This window comes from Erinaceus europaeus, chromosome 6 (genome assembly GCF_950295315.1).
Source record: "Erinaceus europaeus chromosome 6, mEriEur2.1, whole genome shotgun sequence".
Classification (NCBI taxonomy): Eukaryota; Metazoa; Chordata; class Mammalia; order Eulipotyphla; family Erinaceidae; genus Erinaceus; species Erinaceus europaeus.
In genome coordinates, this window is record NC_080167.1 from 49924150 (window position 1) to 49947227 (window position 23078).

The 23078-nt window shown below is 39.4% G+C and overlaps 1 protein-coding gene across 6 annotated transcripts in view; it reads right to left on the reverse strand.

The window, feature by feature from the left end:
- Positions 1–23078, reverse strand: part of USP6NL (USP6 N-terminal like) — a 181635-nt gene that overhangs the window by 46768 nt on the left and 111789 nt on the right. For all 6 annotated transcript variants that reach the window (XM_060192149.1, XM_060192146.1, XM_060192150.1 and 3 more), the window contains 4 exons: positions 18412–18479; positions 15918–16000; positions 5977–6016; positions 148–228 (listed from right to left, as the gene is read on the reverse strand). In XM_060192149.1, the coding sequence (XP_060048132.1) occupies positions 148–228; positions 5977–6016; positions 15918–16000; positions 18412–18479 (272 nt within the window). The remainder of the gene's footprint in view (positions 1–147; positions 229–5976; positions 6017–15917; positions 16001–18411; positions 18480–23078) is intronic.

Consider the following 23078-nt stretch of genomic DNA (forward strand, 5'->3'; position numbering starts at 1 on the left):
AAACTGTGAACTCCAGGCATTTCAATAATGAGTTTACATTCTTTTAATGTAGTCTTCTTATACATAGGTAAAGAGAACCTTCACTGGGAAATAAATATACTTTGAATTTGAACAGTTGCATATGGAAGTAGCATTGTTTTTAATTACCTTTTCTGTGTTCTTGTACTTTTCCCATCCTTTTAGCATTTTCAACCATTTAGCAGTTCTTTCAATCTCCAGTTGCTTTTGCTAAAATAAAATTGAAAGGTATTGTTACTGTTTGTATGAAGCTTCTCACAATTACAGAAAATGGCAAGGAAAATACCTGCCTGAAAAAAATTTCTCACCAATGAGTTTTGTTTTTTAAATTGCCACAAGGCTTATTGCTGGGGCTCAGTGCCTGCACTATGAATATACCACTCCTGGCTAGCAGCCAGCCTGCCTGCCTGCCTGCCTTTCTTTTTTGATTTGATAGAACATCTACCAAGAGGTTGGGTGGAGACAGAAAGACACCTGCAACACTGCTTCATGACTTATGAAGCTTTCCTCCTGCAGGCAGAGGAATAGGGGCTTGAACCTGGATCCTTGTACATGGTAGTGTGTGCTCTACCAGGTGCCCCACCACCCAGCCCCCACCAAAGAGAAATCTATGTTTATTAGCAATTTAATATTGATTTACAATTTTAAGATAACAAGAGTATAATACCATATGGTTTCCACCACCAGAGTTGTGTCCCCATCCTCTCCACTGGAAACTGCAATAGTTCTCCCAAGGTCACAGATATGGGCTGCTTCTATAACCTTCCCCCCACCCCCACCAGTTCTGCTATCACTTCCTTTCTAAGTCACCCCTAAACCTAGTACTATTTCTGGGTGTCTTTTTTTTTTCTCTCCTCCTCTCTCAGATAAGACAAGAGAAAAAGTTCCTGAGTTCCTCTGGTGTTTTCCAGATTCACTTCCCTTTCAGTGGCCGTATAAAATATAACAAGATTCCTGGTGACAGACTCTTCGGGGCCTGGTAGAATGTGGGGAACAGAGCCCTCTGGTTTTCTCCCCCCTATCATTTACCCCTCTGGGAGTATGGACCAACATTCCTTTGGAGTGCAGAAGGTGGGAGTTCTGGATATAGACATTGGCAGGTTGATCTATACCCCCAGCATGTGAGTTTTTTGTTTTTTTTAATGTAGTGTTGGGGAATGAAGTCAGGAGATCTTAATCATGGCACTGTACTACAGAGTCACCTCTTGGTCCAATTTTCACACTATATTGGTGGGGAGTGGGGTAGGTTGGTGGGGAGGAGAAGAGGGACAGAGAGACCAAAGCACTATTCCATCAATGGAGCTGCCACGTGCTACCCCAGGTTCTGGTGTATGGTGAGGTATATGCTCTACCTGCTGAGTCATCTACCAGTCCCACTGATAAGACTATTTTTGAGAGAATTATTTTATTTTTTGGAAAACCCTGCAAAATTACATCTTTTTAAAAACTAATTTTTATTTAAATAAAAGATTTTATTCATTTCACAGGAGTAGGTGGGAGAATGAGAGTATCACTCTGGCACTTGTGATTCCAGGAATCAAACTCAGGAACTCAAGCTTGTAAGTCCAGAATTTTACGGCTGTGCCACCCTCTGGGCCACTTCTACTACCACCACTACCACCATCTCCTCCTCCTCTTCTTCTCCTACTACTATTACTACTACTACTTTTTGTTGTTGTTGTTTTACAATTTATTTATTATTTGGGGGTAGAGGGGAAAACCAGAGCATTTCTGGCACATGGCAATGCAGGGGATTAAACTCAAGACCTCATGGTTGAGAATCCAATGCTTAATCCACTATGCCACCTCACAACACTGCAATCACTTTTTAACTTTCTGAAATTTTTTTTTTACAATAAAAGATGATCTTTATGAGCAAAAGTTGGTCTGTTATAATTCCAATTTTTTTTAAAAGACCAAGCATATTTTCTCTATATTATCAGTGATAAAGTATTGTAGATGGTTCCAGAAATATGTTTAATTTTAAAACTCAGTGGGGGCACTGAAATCTAATTAATGTATCTGCTAGATGTGACTTTAGAGAAGGACAAGCTGTGAAAAATTAAGACTGATGGAAGCTGCCATTTGGTATTTTTTCCACTATCTGCATTTCCTCTCTTGATTTCTTCAAAGTAGAGCCCTTTTTTCCACCAACAAGAAAACACCAAATAATTCAAGCCAACCCAAGAGTCTAATAACATATACTTTGCCAGGAACAGCCCTGCTGAGATCTAGCAGGTCTCTAGCTATCTTTCATGTTTATGACTATGAATTATCAATGAATCACTTTAAGAAGCAGTTATTCTTTTTTTTCTACAAGCACTTTTGTATTCTAATGCCTATCATTCATATATATATATATATATATGTGTGTGTGTGTGTGTGTGTGTGTATATAATTTAAATTCCATACTTTCTCATGTACAAGGATAAAACATACCATTTTAAGAACCATTAAGTATACTTTTCTTTCCCCTGTAGGGTGGTGGTGGGGGGGTTAAGATAACATATCTTAGGAAAAGCTTCCAAAGCTGTAGGATTTTAGAAATATACATCAGTAGTTCAATCACGTTTGAATGTTAACTCCACAATGCTGTCATTTCGATGGCACCAGATTTGAGTGCATGTGAAAATCTTTTTAACCTCTGCTCATGAATTTGTAATTCACTGAGTAAATCACCAAATATGCCAACTATCTCAGAATAGAGAAATTCCCTTTTTGTAATTGAGACAGTGGATGCCTTTCCCCTTTACAGGTCTTTTTCTACTCAGAGGCCTTGCCATGTGTGGTCATCCCTGTCTAAGTCAGTACTGATTCTATCACTGATAAAAATGACAAAGAGAAGGGTTATTTTCTAGACTGCCCCTCATTTGGTTGGAAATTCCCCTTTCAAGTGGATTCTATGAAAACACCCCTATCTGTCACAAAATAATTCAGGCTTGACTGATCCTAGACCTAGATGGGCAATTTACATAAGACACCAAGGTTCCTCTGAATGGGGAATTCCAAAGCCCTGACCTGGGTACTAGATGAGCTTGACTTTACAAGTTTTAAAGTCATAATTTTAAATCAGAGTGAGCTGGACTCTGAGAGTGTGGGAACAAAACATTTCAAAAGGTAAACAACGCAGAGCTCCAAATCTCTGTCTTTTGTTATCTCTCAACTATCTCCACTAAATATGGAAATGGTTCACTCCTGCATACTTTCCTCCTCATGGACTATTTTCAGGAAAGGACTGAACTTCTCTTTGAGTTCTGTAATCTGATACCTGCCTGTCTTAAAGTGCTGTCCCCACTGGGTCAAGACTAATGTCTGCTAATACAGCAAAATAGAAATAAGGGTGCCACTTAGGCCAGTATCTTCTTTGTTGTCTCTAACTCTCCAGTAATCCTAGGCTGTATTTTTAGCCCTATACAGGAGTAGACGAGCAGTTAGAATTTAGACAACTGATAACATGTTCATTATTCAACTATTGAATCACTCACAGGGTATGAGTCCGGGGCTCCTTCCACTATTAAAAAAAGTAATACTCCAGACAAGAAAGGTTGAGCATATGCAATATATGAATAAATAAGTTTCTCTTCCAGAATAAGAAGCTATAGGACTGTAGTAAGGGAGGTGTCTCAGTGAATGAAGGGCTGAACTCTTGAGCATGAGCTCTCAAGACCAGTCCTGGACATCACTCTGGATTTCTCTATCTTCTCCCCCCTCTCATAAATAATTTTTCCCCCACCACAGTTATCACTGGGGCTCAGTGCTGCCACTATAAATCCATTGCTCCTGGCAGCCATTTATTTTCCTGGATTTGTTGTTGTTGTTATTATTATTTACTTGCTTTTGTTTTCTTTCTATTTTACTTGAAAGGACAGAGAGAAATTGAGACAGGGAGGGGAGACAGATAGGGAGGGAGAGAAAAATAAACACCTACAAATCTGCTTCACTGCTCATGAAGGGTCCCTCCTGGAGGTGGGGAGTGGCAGCTTGAACTTGAGTGTTTGTGCACTCAAATAGGTGTGTGCTTAACCAAGTGTGCCACCACCTGGTCCCACAAATAATCTTTTTTTTTTTTTTTGCTTCTTTACCCTCTTTTTTGTTGCCCTTATTGTTTTATTGTTGTTGTAGTTAATGTTGTTATTGCTGCTGTTGTTGTTGTTGGATAAGAAAGAGGGAAATGGAGAGAGGAGGGGAAGACAGAGGGGGAAAGAAAGATAGAAGCATACCTGCTTCGCCGCCTGTGAAGTGACTCCCCTGCAGGTTGGGAGCCTGGGGCTCAAACTGGAATAAATACTTTTTTTTTTTTTTTTAAGAAGAGATTTTAGAACTTCACTGAAGTCTTCATGCTTTTTTTTGTCCTATTTGAACATTAGGATGCACGGCTAAGTGTGAAGTCACATACACACATACAAACCTCACCAGCAGAGGTCAGAAGAGGACCTGACATGAAACAGTCCTGTTTTGACAGAATGACGACAGTAAAAAAAAATCTATAGACCATACATTTTGAGTAAAAGCTGAAACTATATAAAATTCAGATTTAGCTCTTAAACAATGATAGACTCCAATAATCTGAAAGCCATACAAAATATCACAATAAATAAAATAGCTGGATTCATGAGCATTCATTGTTTTATGCCTTTTTCTCTTTATTAAAGATATCAATAATATGAAAAATATATATAATGCATACTACTCTGTGCAGGTAAACATAGTAAGTATGTTTGTCTATTTGTTTAGATGCCTGTTTGGAGGGACCTAGTGTCCTTTACAAATACTAACACAAATCCTCTTATGAGGGACCACCTATAATAACCCTTGACTTTAACATAAAATTGCCTTATGTCAAGTTCTATCGGGGCAAAACTGAAACTAAATGATTACTTACGTAATAGGACTCAACTACTGTACTATTACATTAAAAGCACCCAGAAAAGAGCCAGCCAAGAACAGACAGAATATGGAGATGTGCTCAAGAAACAAGAGACCACACATGAGCAAGAGAAGATGCTAGGAAGTGAGACTAGAGACTTAACAGACACAAGTCAGTCAGGGCTTTGCATGACATCCAAAGGAATTTCCCTTTCACTGTGGACAGGATGTGGAGGCCATCATAATGTTCTAATCAGAGAGAGTGAGATGAGAAGACTCACAAAGGCAGAAACAGGAAGTTGGAAGCTCTAGAAGATGGCAGAAGTGGCACTAGACTGAAGGTAGGGTTCACAGGACTGATGACAGATGAAAAACAAGAGTAAAGAAACAAAAGTTAGATATAACTCAAGTTTTTTCAGTTGAACAACTAAAAGAGTGAAACTCTTATTACTTACTAAGGAAAGCTTATTAAGAGACTAGATCTGAAGAGAATAACAGAATCTCTAGGCTGGAATGCTCAGTGTAGACAGTATAGACATCTACTTCTAGACAATATATCCAATGATATATGTCACCAATATATGTTGGATTCTTAGAAAATTCATGCCTTATTTTTCTATGTAAAATTGTGTCATGACTTTAACAACCAAGTTGCCATATAAAGTCAAAAGACAAGATGAAACTACTGAGGAAGAACTACAGATAGAAAAGAGAAGTTCAATGCCTAAGCCATGGGACATCCAAAGGCACAGTGATCAAATGATATGGTTAAGTGTGGCTGTGAAAGCCTGCAGAAGTTCTCTCCTTTTTCATTTCTTTCCCTTCCCCCTTCTTCCTTCCTTCCTTTTCTTCCTCTCTCTCTCTCTCTCTCTCTCTATTTCATCAGGGTTCCACCATTTCAGGTGGCCAATGTTAACAGCAAGAGGGAAAGCGATGGGACAGACACAATAACTCAGGCTTCCCTTAGTGTTGTAGCATTCCCATGCAGCAGACTGGGGGTTTGAATTGGTATTGCATGAAAGGCAAAGCTGGTGCCTTCCCAGGTGAGCTGCTGTGCGTGCCAAGCCCCATGATTTCTCTTTAGTTGCTTACCCGCTCCACTGTTGCATTGTGATGGGGCAGCTCCTCCTCACTGCAGAGGAAAAACAGCACATGTCAAAGTGTGGAAACCAATAGCCAGCTTGTGAAAAACAGATGCACGTGATGTTCAACCATTTATTTGTTAACAAAAGAATGCGACCCCCCCCCACACACAACTCTTTAGTTGCTTCTATTTCTTATAAAAATAGAAGCAAAACACATAGCTCGAAGCGCAAGGACCGGCTTAAGGATCCTGGTTCGAGCCCCCAACTCCCCACCTAGAGGAGCGTCACTTCTCAGGTGGTGAATCAGGTCTGCAGGTGTCTATCTTTCTCTCCCCTCTCTGTTTTCCCCTCTTTTCTCCATTTCTCCCTGTCCTATCCAACAACGACGACATCAACAACAACAATAATAACTACAACAACAATAAAAAAAGGGCAACAAAAGGGAATAAATAAATTTGGTCAGAATCTCCCTCTTACCTCAGTTTTCTGCATAAGGAAATGAGTCGTAGAATGAAAGGGAGGCACTGGTGTGTACCATTCTCAGTTTTTACATGATTGGTGGGGAAGTAGGCCAGTGTCAGATATTAAGAGGGAAAACTTGAATTAGAATTTGAGAAATACCTGAGAAAATCACTCTGAAGTTATAGTTCTCTGAAAATGATAGCATAACTTTGATGTAGACAAAGGAGCCAGGTGATGACTCACCCATTAGAACATGGCTGCTACCCAGGTTCAAGGTCCTGACTCATGCTTGCCAGGGAGAAGCTTCACGAATAGTGGAATAGTGCTGCAGGTGTTTATACTTCTCTTTTCTATCTTTCACCCTCTATGAAGGGGCGGGAGTGGGGAGGGAGAGAAAGAACTGGGAAGCTAGTATAATACTTAAGCAAAAAACTCATGCATGAGGCTTTGAGGACCCATTCAAATCCAGCACCACCATAAACCAATGTTGAACACTGCTCTGTCCCCCCCCCCAAACGGGGGGGGGAAAAAAGACCATCAACTGGTGTACAGTCACCAAGGCCTAGCAATAAATCTGAGTGGTAAAAAATAGAAAAAGCTGTGGGTCCAGGTGGTGGTCCCCCTGGTTAAGCACACATAGTGCTATGTGCAAGGACCTGTGTTGGAGCTCCTGCTTCCCACCTGCAGTGGGGATACTTTCCCTCTCCATCTCCCCCATCTCTCTCAATTTCTCTCTGTCCTGTCAAATATACATTTGCAGTGCCCCCACTGATCCACAGCAGTGATAACCCTGGAGGAAAAAAGAAACAACAACAAAAAACAAACAGCCAGTGGACCTGTGTGATCACCTACAGACCTTTTCCATAACTCAGTAGCCTGTGACTACTTGATTCTTTCTCATTAACATAGCCAAGGTTATTTTGGCAAAGAAATGTCTTTCTTCTGGTAGCTCTGTTGTTGAGTAGAGGGTGTGTATCGAGCACTGGACTAGATACTGCTTAGAATATTAAACGCAAATAAGATAGTCTCTCACTTTGAGCTCACGGTTCAGTGAGACAGGAGCTGGTAGGTTATTATGGTTGGCTTCTCTCAGTTTGTTCTGTTCTCTCTGATCCTTACCTGTCTTGTCTAATGCTCTGACTTTTCTGTTGCCCGTAACCACCTCATCCACATCTGTTCCATTCCTTCTTCCCACACTCATGTCTTCATTCCCCACCCCCACCCCCGCATCTCTTAAAAAATTTAAATAAACTAAAATGCAATTATCCAGTCTCTGTAGCCACAATCCAAGTTCGTGCCATAGTCAGCAAAAAGTCTACAGTAGAAATAGTGGGGCTACAAAAAGAACAATCCCTGGGGTGGGGTAGACAGCATAATAGTTATGCAAAGAGACTCTCACGCCTGAGGCTCCAAAGTCCCAGGTTTAATATCCCCCTCTCCCTCATCACCATAAGCAAGAGATGAGCAGTGCTCTGGTTAAGAAAGAAGAGGTCTCGAAACTTTACATCAGGCTCAACCTGACACTGTTGACTGGCTACGGAAGAAGGGCAAACGCTAGAAGAAGAAGGGGTGGGTGGGTAGGGGAGGGGGAAGGGAGGAGAGGGGTGGGGAAGGAGACAGGGGAAAGGGAGGGGAGAGAAGGGGATGGGATGGGAGGGGAGGGGAGCGGTGAGGAGGGGCGGGGAGTGGTGGGGAGGGGTGGGAAGGACAATCCCACTATTGCAGAAAGTTCTCCTGGACAACATGTACTCTGGACCAGGAGTCAGCAAGCTTTCTGTAAAGGTCAGTATTAAAATAGTAGACATTTTAGGCTTTGTAGACCCCAGTCTTTTTCATAACTACTCAAACTTTCTCCCTCCTCAGCACTTATAATTTCTTGTCTTTTAGAGGTGATCTGACAGTGTGAGGTCTGATTTGTCTTTTCCTGATGATTAGTGATGCTGAGCACCTTTTCATGTACCTGTTGGCCTCCTATGTAGGTTTTGGGGAAAAGTGCCTATTCTGATCCTTTGCTCATTTCTTTAATTAGATTATTTTCTCTATTGAGTCGTGTGAGTTATTTTGGATATTAACCTCTTAGATTATGTTAGATCTGCCACTTTCCCCCTCCAATTCTGTATGCTACCTTTTCATTTTGTCTTCATTGTTGTGCAGAAACTTATTCATTTGATGCAACCCCACTTGTTTTGTCTTTGCTTTTAATAGCAAATTCAAAATAACCATTGCCAAAAAAATAAAATAAATAAAAATAAATCAAGCAGCTTACCTCCTCTGATTTCTTTCAGAATTTTATGGCTTTAAATATTACATTCAAGTCACTGATCCATTTTTGTGTATGGTAGAAGACAGTGGTCACTTTTCATTCTTTTGCATGGGGCAGTTGAATTTTCCAATACCAGTTATTGAAGAGATGATCTTTACTCTGTTATATATTACTGGCTTCTTTGTTATGTTAGTTTACAATGAAATATATGTGAGTTCATCACTGGGCTCTCTGTTCTGCTGATAATCTATATGTCTGCTTTTACGCTTTTACTATACTGCTTTAATTACTGTTGATTTGAAACATAATGATGCTTGTTGTTTGCTTTTCTTAAAAAAAAAAATTTTATTATCTTTATCTATTGGATAGAGGCAGCCAGAAATCAAGAGGGTAGGGGAGATAGAGAGGGAAAGAGAAAAAGAGAAACCTGCAGCCCTGCATCACCACTTGAAAAGCTTTCCCTCTGCAGGTGGGGGCCAGGGGCTTGAACCTGGGTCCTTGAACACTGTAATATGTGTACTAAACCAGGTGTACCCGGCCCCTTGTTTGCTTTTCTTTCTCATGACTGCTTTGATGATCTGAAGCAACAGTATAGTCTCATGGAACTTTCATGATTATTTGCTTCTGTGGGAAAATATCGTTGGATTTTTGCCAGTGCAATGGATTACACTGAACCTATGGAGACTACTTTGGGTATGTGAATATTAATATAGCAATATTAATTTTCCCATCTATGAGTATAAATATCTTTTCATTTATTTTACTTCTCTAAGTGCTACTCAAAGTTTTCAGTGTACAGGTTTTTGATTCCTTTGCCAAATTTATTTCTAGATGTTTTATTCTTTTTAATGCAAGTGTAAATAAGTGTTCCCTGGGATCATCTTGCTGGTCATTTGTTTTTAAAGTATTACAATCCAAGTTCTGTATCCTGTGATTTCCCAAAATTAATTTATTAATACTAAGAATTTTTAGTGGAGGCTTGTAATTTATTCAAACAGCAAAAACCACTGTGCTACCGCCCGACTCGCATAAATTTTTATATTATTTCTCCACACCTAAAATCTTCTATACAAAATCTGCTGTGTACACAACACTGATTTCCACTAAACTTGTCTTCCTCAAATCTGTGCTGAAATATGTTAATTTGAACAGTCATTCCAAGGAGAAAGCAAAGGAAATTTGTCTTACCAAGAGTGTACACAATGACTAGAGTACATGCACGAGTAGTGTCTGGAACATGAAGAGTGTACTATGTACAAGTCCTCGGGGTATGTGGAGACAAGGGGATGAATCCTGCATGCACCTCACAGTTTTGCTTTGCTGTCTCAATACACCTTGGAGGCAGGGGGGAAAGGAAGGACTGAAATCTAGGTGGGAGCCAAGTCCCTTGGAGGCCAGCAAACTACAAATCTAGCCACTGCCCTTTTTTGTGGAGTTTTAACAGACCACTGCCACATTCATTCACTTAAAAGCTATCTGCGGTTGTCTTCATGCGGCTGGTAGAGCAGAATAGCTGTGGCAAAGGCCAGATGGACCAAAAAGCTAAAAAAAATATTTAGTATCTGGCTCTTTACAGAAAATGTTTGCTCATTTCCTGCTTTAGGGAACAAAAGTTGGTACTCTAGGGGAACAGCACCTGGGGACTGCTGAAAGGAGCGGGAGCTAGCAGTGCTAAGCTATGTCTCAGAGACTTGCAGCAAGCCCCTGCAGAGGGACCAGCTAACCACGTTCATGTTTGCTTTTTTTTTAACTTATATATTCCCTTTTTTGTTGCCCTTGTTGTTTTATTGTTGTAGTTATTGTTGTTGTTGTTGTCTTCGCTGTTGGATAGGACAGAGAGAAATGGAGAGAGGAGGGGAGACAGTGAGGGGGTGAGAAAGACACACCTGCAAACCTGCTTCACTGCCGGTGAAGCAACTCCTCTGCAGGTGGGGAGCCGGGGCCTCAAAGCTGGATCCTTATGCCGGTCCTGCACTTTATGCCCTATGTTTGCTTTTTAGAAGTGCAGTCTCACACCTTTTCAATGTATATTACACCACACCCACCATCCAAGTATCAGTATCCCTTTAATAAAGCCCCCTTGGGTACCCTATGGCCAGTTCTCTCTCTAGCTTCAATCTCTTCTGGTAATCTCAGTTCTACAATATGAATCCAGAGGTTTGTCTGCATTAGACTTTGTTTTCTGTGCTATGTTTGTTTACCTTGATGGGTAAACACATCTTTATTTTTAATCTACTATTAAATTTGGTTACTAACTAGAAGTATGTGTACATAGAATTTTTTAATAGCTCAGGTAGGCTATTTCTGTAGCTATGAGATCAACTTTCACTTGGATACATAAAACAACTTGTTTGTTAAAATTAGTAAGCTGAATATACTGAAGAAATTTTACTTCTGTCTTCTTACTAATGTATTAAAATCCAACATAAGCTTTGTAGCCTGTGATTTCCTGAAATTAAGTTATTAACACTAAGAATTTTTAGTGGGGGGTTGTAATCTATTGAAACAGAGACAATTTTAGTTTAGCCAATTCTTGCCTTGATGCTTTGGCTAGGACTTCTAACACCATGTTGAATAAAGGTAGCAAGCAGAAAATCCTTGTTTATTTTTCTTCATTTTAGAAGAAATGTTTTCTTCTACATTTTGTCCAAGTTTAGGTTTACTCTTGTCAAATTACTAGATGGCAGACAGGGTCCTCAAACCCTTGTTACCAAGATGTTTTATTCCTCAAAAACGCCTTTATTCTGGCTTTTAAATATTTACATAGTCATAACAGAATGCAGACAATTTGTTACATTTTACAAATATGTGTGTTTTGATAAACAGTTGAAAATCTAAAATCTTATTAATTATATCTTTAGTTTTGCTATAATTTCCTCCTAATTCTCTATTAATAACTTGTTGTTATAACCTAAAAGTTTTATCTACCATTATTCAAATACCATTCTTTGTTGAGCAAACTTGCAGTGACTATTTTTTATTAAAACTAAACAACATTGAAAATTATCTAACATGTTAAATGAATTCAGTTTCTCCATGCTCCAGACTTGACTCCGACAGAGGCAAACAGACTGAGGATGACTCCCTATTCCTGAGTACAAGACAAAGACATTCCAGTTTCATCATCAAGTCTGGCTGGTCTGATAGCCATTTTTATATTTATTGTGCAATCTGTTATAGTATCAAGTTAATCCTGTGCTCTATTTATTAAATAAGCACCATCTTCCTTCACATATCATAACAAGCTGTTTCAGTTACTAAAACTGTAATTAGATATAAGCTCAGCAGACTTTAGAAAAGGTTACAGTGTGAGTTTGTGCCATTTTAATGTTTTTACCTTGAACATGAAACCCCCTTTCATTGTAGAACCAATCCCAAACTGCAAAGAGCTAAGACAGCAGGAAAAAATTGCTTTTTTATCAAGGTGTGACAGGGAGCAGTATCTAAGTGCCTTGGCCAACTGGCTTCACTCAATACTACAAACACTTGTTTCCAGTGACAAGTTAATAAAAGGCACCAGCAGTGACCTGACCTCAAAAGTGTGGTATCACTCATTTGAGGATGTAACAAACACCCATGACTGGTGCAATGTAGCAAACAGCCTAACACTGCAGTAAAACTCCATTTTGTGTTACATTTTTTTCATTGGTGCCGCCTGCTTTAGGACTGCATTATAAATAAAAATAAATTAATTAAATTAAAATTGGTGTGATTGTGTGAGAATTGGCTATTTTCAAGGAAGTGTTATGCTTAGTTAGCTCTTTGCGTTTATCTTGCTAAAGGTGACTGTTGTGGGGCCAGTGAAATAATTCACTTGACTAGTGCACTGTTTTGTCATGTATAAGACCCAGGTTCAAGCCCAGCTCCCACCACATTGAGGGAAGTTTCATTGCTGTGTCTTCCCCCCAACCTCCCCATCTCTATTTCTCTCACTGCCTCTCTGTCTAAAATGAAATGAAATGAAAGCGATTGTCTCAAATGATGCAGTCTCTTCAACCCTTTATTTTTCTTCTTAGGCATTTCATAGCACTACTTCGTTCCACTAAGATGACAGGAGCATAGTAGCAGGCAGCACACCACAGAACTTCTGAACACAAGTATGCTGTCAGACTGCCATGGTCTACATCCCAGAGCTGGCATGACATAGCCTGCACATGTTCCTTGACCCTTTGGCCTTCAGTTTTTTTTTTTTTTGCCCCCCCAGGGTTATTGCTGGGCTCGGTGCCTGCACCATGAATCCACCGCTCCTGGAGGCCACTTTTTTTCCCCTTTTGTTGCCCTTGTTGTAGCTTCGTTGTGGTTATTATTATTGTCCTTGTTGATGCAATTTGTTGTTGGATAGGACAGAGAGAAATGGAGAGAGGAGGGGAAGACAGAGAGGAGGAGAGAAAGACAGACACCTGCAGACCTGCTTCACCGCCTGTGAAGCGACTCCCCTGCAGGTGGGGAGCCGGGGGCTCGAACCGGGATCCCTACGCCGGTTCCTGCGCTTTGCGCCACATGCGCCTAACCCACTGCGCCACCGCCCGACCCCCTGGCCTTCAGTTTTATCTGAGAAGGAGAGGGGGAGAGAGGGAGAAAGGGACAGAGGGGGAGGGGAAGAGAAGGAAGGGGAAGAGAGAAGGGGTGGAGAGAGAGAGAGAACAAGAACAAGAACCTATCCAGAGTGTTGGAGAGAATTAATCAATCCATACAAAGAATGTGAAACAGAATCTGGCACAGAGTGAATGCTCTCAAAAACAGAGCTAATATCAGGATAAATTATTGACTGTTTACCTATTACTAAACCAAGTGAACCTGAGCACAGAGGGTGAAAAACAAAACTGAAATAACTGAGTACAATTTTTAGATCCTCACACCCAGGCTGGGTACTTGGGTTGGAATCTAACTAATGTTGTTTCAAGCAAACAAAAAAAAGTCATGAAGAAATGACTAGACAGTTTTAGAATGTACCAGTTTTTCTTTGTATCTTATACCATACTAGATCACTTTATGATAAAAGCATCTTTTTTTAATCACCACCAGGGAGGGTTACTGCTAGAGCTCGGGGACAGCACTACAAATTCACTACTTAGCAGGAATTTTTTTCCCTTCCTTCCTCCTTTCTTTCTCTCTATTTTTTTTTCTTAGATAAGAAGAGAGAAATTGAGTGGGGACGGGGTGGGGGGTGGGAGAGAAAGATACTGCAAACCTACTTTACCACTTGTGAAGTGGGGAGTGTGTGTCCTTACTCGTGGTAATGTGTGCAGTCAACCTGGTGCAACACTGCCCGGCCCCTTATGACAAAAGCATCTTTTAGAATTGTTTACTCCCATCACAAAGATTTGGGAAAGTCAAAACTATGTGTCTCAAAATTGATGCTATAATCCCAAAATCTAAAAACAAATCTTTCCCAGCAGACTCTACCATGCAGGCAAATTTGGGGCCCAATGCTCTGGGCAGCAGCTAAGTAAATGTTCAAATTGTTGTTCAAGACTCCATTCACATACCTCAGCTATGCACTTTAACCCACAAACACGTAATCATTTCCTGCCACATTTGTGACAAAGTTTGATTTACTTTTTAAAAAAGGAAGTGGGGTTTTAATTTAAGAACAGTATTTTCATCACAGTTAAACAGTGCTCGGTGTGCCTGTTGAAGGTTAAAGTCTTTACAACTTCTCAGGAGTTGTAAAACACTCTATAAGTTAATGCCATGGTTAGTACAGCAGCACCTCATATACCTCCAGAACTTTATACAGTATTATGTATTATTTCTTCAGAGCTCTCAGTTCATGACTTCTGCTTTCCAGATGAGCCATGAGATGACTAACTGATATCAATAGGGCTCTAAGAAATAAAGAACACATATTCTTTAAGTCCCCAAACTCTTGTTTTACACTCAGGAGAACACAATGCTTCCTAATTTTAAGAAAATTCAGCAGAAGGAAAAAACAAAGTCTGGGTATACTATACTATAAGATACTGCTATAAACTATGAGAGAAATTATCCCTTCCCTTCAAAACTTAACCATATCCTAAAAAATCCTTGGATCTTCCAGTACTTAGAATAAATGAGACTAGAAAAGAATAAATTTGAATGATAAGTTTGACTAGAGAGATGGTAAGTTAAATCTGACTTAAAGCTAAATCCAGAACAGGCTAACTCACTTCATCAGCAGGATGTTTCTTTATGAGTTAAAATCACTTTTATCACTTCACTTTACAGTGTTCTGGGCCTCTCTAAACTCTCTACATAACACACTCAGAATGAATGGGATTAATTTTGAGAAACAATAATATGAATATACTTACAATTCTAAGATCAACAGCATTTCTAAAATGAGTACTTGCTCTTTTTTAGGATGCATAATACTAAAGTTTTAGTTGATAATTATTTTTAAAATTCATGTATATAAAAATGGAATGTTTTATAATTATTTTTGAAATACAAATTGTTACTCATTTCCATTTAATTCTGCTAAATTACTAATACCACTCATATATTGCACTCAATATTCTTACTAAATGCAACAAATATCAAAGATCTTTTTTTTTTCTTGGCATTGCCAGGGCTTCACTGGCCCAACTGAATTTTTCTGGGAGGGGAAGAAGAAGACCACCGTAGAGAAATTTCCTCTAATGCCACAGGAGCTTGAACCTAGGTTGCAGACATGGCAAAGGAGTTACCTTCCCAGTTGAACTAGCTAGTCAGCCCAAAGATCATATTCTTTTTTTTTAATATTTATTTTATTTATTCCCTTTTGTTGCCCTTGTTGTTTTATTGTTGTAGTTATTACTGTTGTTGTTACTGATGTCGTCGTTGTTGGATAGGCCAGAGAGAAATGGAGAGAGGAGGGGAAGACAGAGAGAGGGGGAGAGAAAGACAGACACCTGCAGACCTCCTCCACCACTTGTGAAGCGACTCCCCTGCAGGTGGGGAGCTGGGGGCTCGAACCACGATCCTTGCGCCGGTCCTTGCACTTTGCACCACGTGTGCTTAACCCGCTGTGCTACTGTCTGACTCCCCAAAGATCATATTCCTAACTACATATATATGTGTATAACAAACACATACTCTATCACAGAGATGAAAAATGCCAGGAATTTAATAGTCAAACCACATTTTGAACCAGTCCTGAAAACTTATTCATAGCAATGCCATTAAAAATAAAGAAAACCAATGATAATAGATAACCACAAAAACATAATAAAAATACTTAGATTTTAATTTATGCAACTTACTGTAAAAAGCCAAATCTGTCTGTGACTTTGTAAACAAGGTAGTCAGCATCTTCCCAAGGTTCAATCTCTGCACCTTCTCGTCCCTATCATAGGAAACAAACAGGATGTTACTGGAAATTATAATGGTGGAAAATGTATTCAGGTAAGGCTTTTTTGTATTAAAATTATCAATTTATCAATTGACTGCTATTTGAATAAACTATTTTTGACAGTATAGCACTATTTCCTAGGGTCTTTGGGACATATGGTGTATCAGGAATAACTGACATGTAACTAAACTTTCATCAGATTTAGGCTCCTGTGAGAAGCCTAGGGAAAAAGAGAGTAACAGAATAAGAAAGATATTCAAGAATGAATCACCACACTTTATAGTTTTCATGTGAACATGTCTTGGAAATAAGTATTTCTCGCCTTTTCATCCAACTTTTTACAAGAGTGCGCTCCCCAACTTTTCTCTGCATTTTTATTCACAGCTATATCAGTCCTGAGATTACTCTTGTTAAGACGAAGACTGACTGGCCTCCCAGTGCCAAGTTCACTGGATTTCCTAGGGCTCATCAGTGCCACTCACTCTTCTTGTTCCTCACGTTCTTGGTTCTCCTCATCCCTCTCCAGACCTTCTTCTGGTGGCTTTCCCTGGATGCACCTGATTGTCAGACTGCCCAGGGCTCTGTCCTCAGACAGCTCTTGTCACTCTGCTCCAGTGGATGGCAGCTAGCACCACAATGCAACTGTATGCATCAATTCCTTAACTTCTGGGCTCAGTATTCAGTTGTGGTCCTCCCCCCGTAAGTGGGTTGTATGTCTGCTCATGTGCTTTACTTGAAGCAGGCTATAATATCCAGTGGGCAAGGGTGTTGGGACTCGGTGTATATGTGAATGTCTTGGTGCAGCATGAGCTCCTGCCAGGCCCCTTAATAATTAGCAATTACATGAAAAATAAATAAATAAAGGTATGCAAGCATGAATGATAGTTGTATTGATTTTCAATTAGCTTGGCCATTAAAGAAGTTAATTAGGTCCCTCGTGGGCTATATTAAAACCTAATCACAATCATAGGAGAGTCTATCTGATGTTCCATGCAAAGAAGCCAAACTTAGTAAGCTGAAAGATGCCTGTGTGGCTCCCTGGAAGCAGGGAACAGAGTAAATGACTTTTTATAATTTCATGCTCCTGCTACCTCACAAATATTTTAAAATAATGGATATGAAATTACATACAAGTGATGTAACTATAAAACATGGTGTTTATAAACCACTACTGCGATGCATCATGGACCTCAAAAGGTAAAGGAGAAGTGTAAATTATCCACAACAGTGATTTCCTAGGGCATCAGAAACCAGATTGCTAAACTAACACAAGGATAAAAGGATAATGGAGATTGTTCATAAATGAATAACTGAAACTTCTTTTTAAAAAAGATTTTATTTATTTATTAATGAGAAAGATAGGAGGAGAGAGACAAAGAACCAGGTATCACTCTGGTACATGTGCTGCTGGGGATTGAACTCAGGACCTCATGGTTGAGTATCCAGTGCTTTATCCATTGCACTACCTCCCGCACCACTGATTAACTGATATTTCCAGATCCACCTTAAAGTTTTAACCACCTCTATAAATGAGGAATAAGTAATTAGATACTAAAATCTACCTTAAGTTATTCAAATATCTATTGAATATTCAGATGAATCAAGATGGTCATAGATATTTAAGATATAAAACTATAGATCAAAACATATTATTATTTTTTGGGGGGTGAAGGGGGTGTGGGGTAGTGGGGGTAATCACCGGGGTTTGACCATTCTAGGCCAACATGTCTAGATAGAGAAGCAGGGACAGAGAGACAGAGTGAAAGACATAACACCAAGCTTCCTTCAGTGCCATGGGGGCTGGGCTTGAACCTGAGTCATCGCCATAACAAAGCAAGTGCATTATCCAAGTGAGTTACCTTGTCAGGCACAAAAGAAATTCTTAGCCTCAAAAAGTTCACATTTTAGGAGAGCAGATAACAAACTAATTCAGTCAAGTCTACAGCATACTGATGTAATAAATGCTATATGGAAAAAAATCCAAAAGAAAAGAGACACCATAGCTGGGAAGATAGTCACCAGTGGAGCACAGGAGTTGCACACAGGACTTGGGAAGTCCCAAGCTTGATCCTTGGTGCCACATATGTTCTGGTCTTACTCTCTCAATAAAAAAATAATAAAAATTCAAAATTTTAACAGAGAGATAGGGGGTACAGAAGAGACCAGCAGTGCAAAGGTCCTGAGGCAGGAGGAAGCGGAGCTGCTGGAAGAACGGTAAGATCCCAGGCTGGCTGGAGCAGAGTGAAGGTGAGAGAATGTGAAGCTGAAGTTAGAGAAAAAGACAGCTTCAATGCTGGCATGAAGTAAACAACTTCTGTAACTTAACCTTTCCAAAACTCAAGTTCATTTCTATTTATATGCTTTTTCTGTTAAAACTTACTCAAAGTGTAAATATGGACACTTACTCTGTCATATTTAGCGACAATTTCAGCTCTCTCCTGGGCAAGTTTGATTGCTACATCTTGGTCCGAATCTGCGAAGAGATCAAATTTAAGTGAACTGTTATTCAAGGAATCATTAAGTCAGTTAAGTATAAAACTAAGATAAAATGAATATAAACAAAACAATAAATCAATATTGTCTGAAATATAAGCCAGAAACAAATTTATTCAATAAATGGTTATGCATCTTTAAGAAGTTTTGATGGTGATATACCATATAACATTCAAAAGAAAGCAAATTACCATAGAATTCACACTAAGGAATATGATAAATCTTATCTGCTGGGAGTTGGTTTTACATCTAATTTCAAAGAAATGAGTATAAAAATAGAAAATGAAACTAAAAGCTAAGTTTTTCAGATGAAATCCATTTTAGCAGATAAGAGCATTCAAAACAACTTTTAAAAATTGAAGTAACTTGTCCACAAGATAAACTAGCATAATATATATTTTTTTCTTTTCTCAGGAATTTAAAAACTTATTTCTCATACATGAACAAAATCATTTATTCCTCTAGCCTCTTAGCACCCTCTCCAGTCAATTACCCCGACTACTATGATAGTTTCTTATGTCTTTCTCCCTGTGTCTTTTTCTTATCACCAGCAGGTATCTTCCAAAAAACAAATCTGATAACAAATGTAGAGATTATAACATGAAATAATAAATATGAGCTAAGTCACCACAAGAAGCATAAATTAAAGTTAAAGACCACTGGCAGGCTATATAAAAGGCAATTATAAAACTGAGGAAAGGTCAAATGCAAGATATTTCCAGGAGGAAAACAGCCGGGGAACTGTTCTTAACTAAGTGCTTGAAAGCAGACGCTGTGAAAAGCACCTGTCTTAACACAGTTAATTCTCACAATAAAGCTCCTGAGATAGGTTTCACATCCATCCTATTACAGAAATGGGGAAAATCAGGTCTGAAAATGTTAAGCTACTTGTGAAAGGCCATGCAGTTAATAAATAACAAAAAAAGCAAAGCTAGCATTCAAATGCAAGCAGCCTTGACTTCAAAGTCTATAGCTGTAACAATCACATGATAAAAATGATTACTAAAGAAATGAAATGAACCTCCAGCTAAAGAGAGCAGATGCAACACACATTTTTGTACCCATTTCTCCCAAAGGGCCAACAAAATAATACAGGGATTCTTTAATTTTCCACCCTCAAAGGCCCAGCAGAGGATGGTTACTGAGGAGAGGCAAGGGTGGAGTTAGAATCCAGGAAGCGGATTAAAGAGAGTCATCTCTCTGAGATGAAGGGACCTGCATTCAAGGTTAGCAGAGGTTGGGTGCCCAGAAAAAAGCCAAATCCTCACCCTGCAAAGCAGGAAACTGGTAGGTGATCCCTAAAACTGCAGCAGCAGGAAGTAGCAATAGGCATGTTGTCTAGTGCTAGAGAAGAACACAGAAAGAGAATTCATCCTCCAGGGTCACAAAGAGCGTTACTTTTCTGGGGTGGGCACTGAGGAGGGAGGAGGGTGGAAGTCTGCTGTTTTCCAAAGTCTGAAAGACTGCTGAATCTTTAAGCCAAGTATAGCACTGATAAAAATAAAATCTAAATTTAAGAGCCAAGATGGGATTTGGAGGGGGAAAACTCATTAGAAATTCAAGTTTTAAAATATCACTTAGCACCTACCTCAAACCAACCAAAACATGCATTGATATTGCTGCTTTACAGTGAGGATAAACAAATATATAAAATCTTTCTAGAAAGTGATTTAATAATATAAAATAGGGATATCCTTCACCCAGAAAAATCCTGTAGGGGTTTGTGTTAATGAGATCATTAAGTAAGTACAAGAGAGTTTATAACAGAAAAAATAGTAAAGTGAGAATTTACAGTAATTATATAGTTTATTTGGGAATAATGTTTGTGGCACTGCTTTTTTTAAATTAGTGATTTAGTAGTGATTAACAATTTTTTTTTCTTTTTTCTAGTTCATGTGTTTCAATTCTCTATCGTCTACTTTTGAGCAAAAACAAAAGGAGAAAATCAAGTCTGGTGATATTAAACAACATAAGTCACGTAAGTTTTGGGTCCCAGCAGAACAGAGGTTTAGAGCCCTCTGGTCATCTTCTCTTAACATTTCCCCCTCTGGAGTATGGACTAAAATTCTTTTTGGGGTGCAGAAGGAAAGAGTTCTGGCTTCAGGAATTGCTTCTTATGGCACTTCTTTTCCAATTGTCAATATGCTATTCTTTAAGGGCAATGAGAATAAATTATGGGCAATTCAATAAAATAACAACAAAAAAGTAAAAGTAAAAGTCAAAATGGGAGCCAGGCAATGGTGCACACAGTTAAGTGTACCTATTATCATGCACAAGGATCTGAGTTCAATCCCCCACTCCCCACCTGCAGGGAGAGATGCCATGAAGCACCTCTGTAGGTGTCTGTTTTTCTCTCCCCCCCCTCTTAAATTCTCTCTGTCCTGTCAAATAAAAATAGAAAGGGGGGGTGAGTTCGGGCTGTAGCACAGTGGGTTAAGCGCACATGGCACAAAGCTCAAGGACCAACATAAGGATCCCGGTTGGAGCCCCCAGCTCCCCACCTGCAGGTCTGTAGGTGTCTTTCTCTCCCCATCTCTGTCTTCCCCTCCTTTCTCCATTTCTCTCTGTCCTATCCAACAACAACATTAATAACAACAATAACAATGACCACAACAATGATAAAAACAAGGACAACAAAAAAGGAAAATAAATAAATAAAATAATAAAAAATATATAGAAAAGGGGAGGGGGGAGTCGGGCGGTAGTGCAGTGGGTTAAGCACACATGGCACAAAGCGCAAGGACCGGCATAAGGATTCCAGTTCGAGCCCCTGGCTCTACACCTGCAAGGGGGTCGCTTCACAAGTGGTGAAACAGGTCTGTAGGTGTCTTTCTCTCCCCTTCTCTGTCTTCCCCTCCTCTTTCTGTTTCTCTCTGTCCTATCCGACAACAACAACAACAGTAATAATAATGACTACAACGATAAAACAACAAGGGCAACAAAAGGGATTTTTTTTTTTAATTTTTTAAAAGGGGGGAGGGGGAAATGGCTGCCAGGAGCAGTAGGTTTGTAATGCCAGCACTGAGCCCCATTGATAACTCTGGTGGCAAAAAAAAAAAAAAATTTAAGTCAAGACATTTGGATTTTCACAGTGAGTTAACAATCATATATATATTCAGGGTTCCAGAACACTGCCGGGGGTTGGGGTGGGAATGGACACAACAACAACACTACCTTTATCTAAGGAGGCGTGGGAGCAACTGCGCCAGCAGAGATGGGGCACCCTATTACTGGGTCTGCCAACATTGTTAAGTATATAAGTTGTTTTCTATTCAACTTGAAAAATGTTTTTGTCAATTCTTTTGTGAGAATTTTTGTGAGCCAGTTTTAAAACATTATACCCATATTTCTACAAGGGTAGAAAAAGAAGATGAATATAAATTAGAACCAATTAGAAAGGTGACTCCATTTCCACTTTCCAAACTGCTGACAGTTTCGACAGTAATGGGTCATGTTCAACGGACAAATGCTTTCTCTGTATGGATTTCATGCTTGTCCTTTACTCCTGTTTGCAGTTCCAGGAAGTACTGACTACATCTCGAACTTAGCAATGAAATAATGTTTAAAAAAAATAAAGAACTGGGAGTCAGGCTGTAGTGCAGCGGGTTAAGCGCAGGTGGTGCAAAGCACAAGGACTGGTGTAAGGATCCCAGTTCAAACCCTGGCTCCCCACCTGCAGGGGAGTCGCTTCACAAGCGGTGAAGCAGGTCTGCAGGTGTCTATCTTTCTCTTCCCCTCTCTGTCTTCCCCCTCCTCTCTCCATTTCTCTCTGTCCTATCCAACAACAACAGCGACAATAATAACTACAACAATAAAACAACAAGGGCAACAAAAGGGAATAAATAAATTAAATTAATATTTTTTAAAAGAAAATAAATATTGTGTGTGTGTACACACACACACACATATATATAGAACTAGAAAATGGCATGGAGTTGGGAAGTAAAACTGCAAAGTACCAAAAAATAAATAAATAAATAAAACATTGTTGTGGTGGTGGTAGGGGGCCTGGCAGTGGCGCACCTAGTTAAGCACACACTTCACAATGTGTAAGGACCCAGGTCCAAGCCCCTGGTCCCCTCCTGCACGGGGAAAGCTTCATGAGCAGTCAAAGGGCTACAGGTGTCTCTGTCTTTCTTCCCCTCTCTAACTCTCCCACCCCTCTCAATTTCTCTCTATCTCTATCCAATAATAAATATATTTTAAAAAGAACTGTTGGCATTCATTTTTTAAAAATTAAGAAAAAAAGGAAAAGAAAACACTATTGTGGCAAACACTAACTTAGACAACTTTACATGGATCATCTCCAGTCTAGAGAGTTCCAGAAAAGAATGTTTAACCAAAGAGGTGTTAACAGAATTGGGTAAAATTGTATCCCAATTTTATGGGAGAAAAATTTTTTACTTTAACATGATCAGAATAGATTTGACTCAATAACAAGTAAATAAGTTTAAGTTGTTAAATTCCTTTTGGAATTTCTTATTCTTGTATTTCCTCATGGGAAAATGCATATTAGTAATGAATGCGTTTTTATAGAGAGTAAAGGTGATGTCAACCTAGTTTTATATATTATACCCCA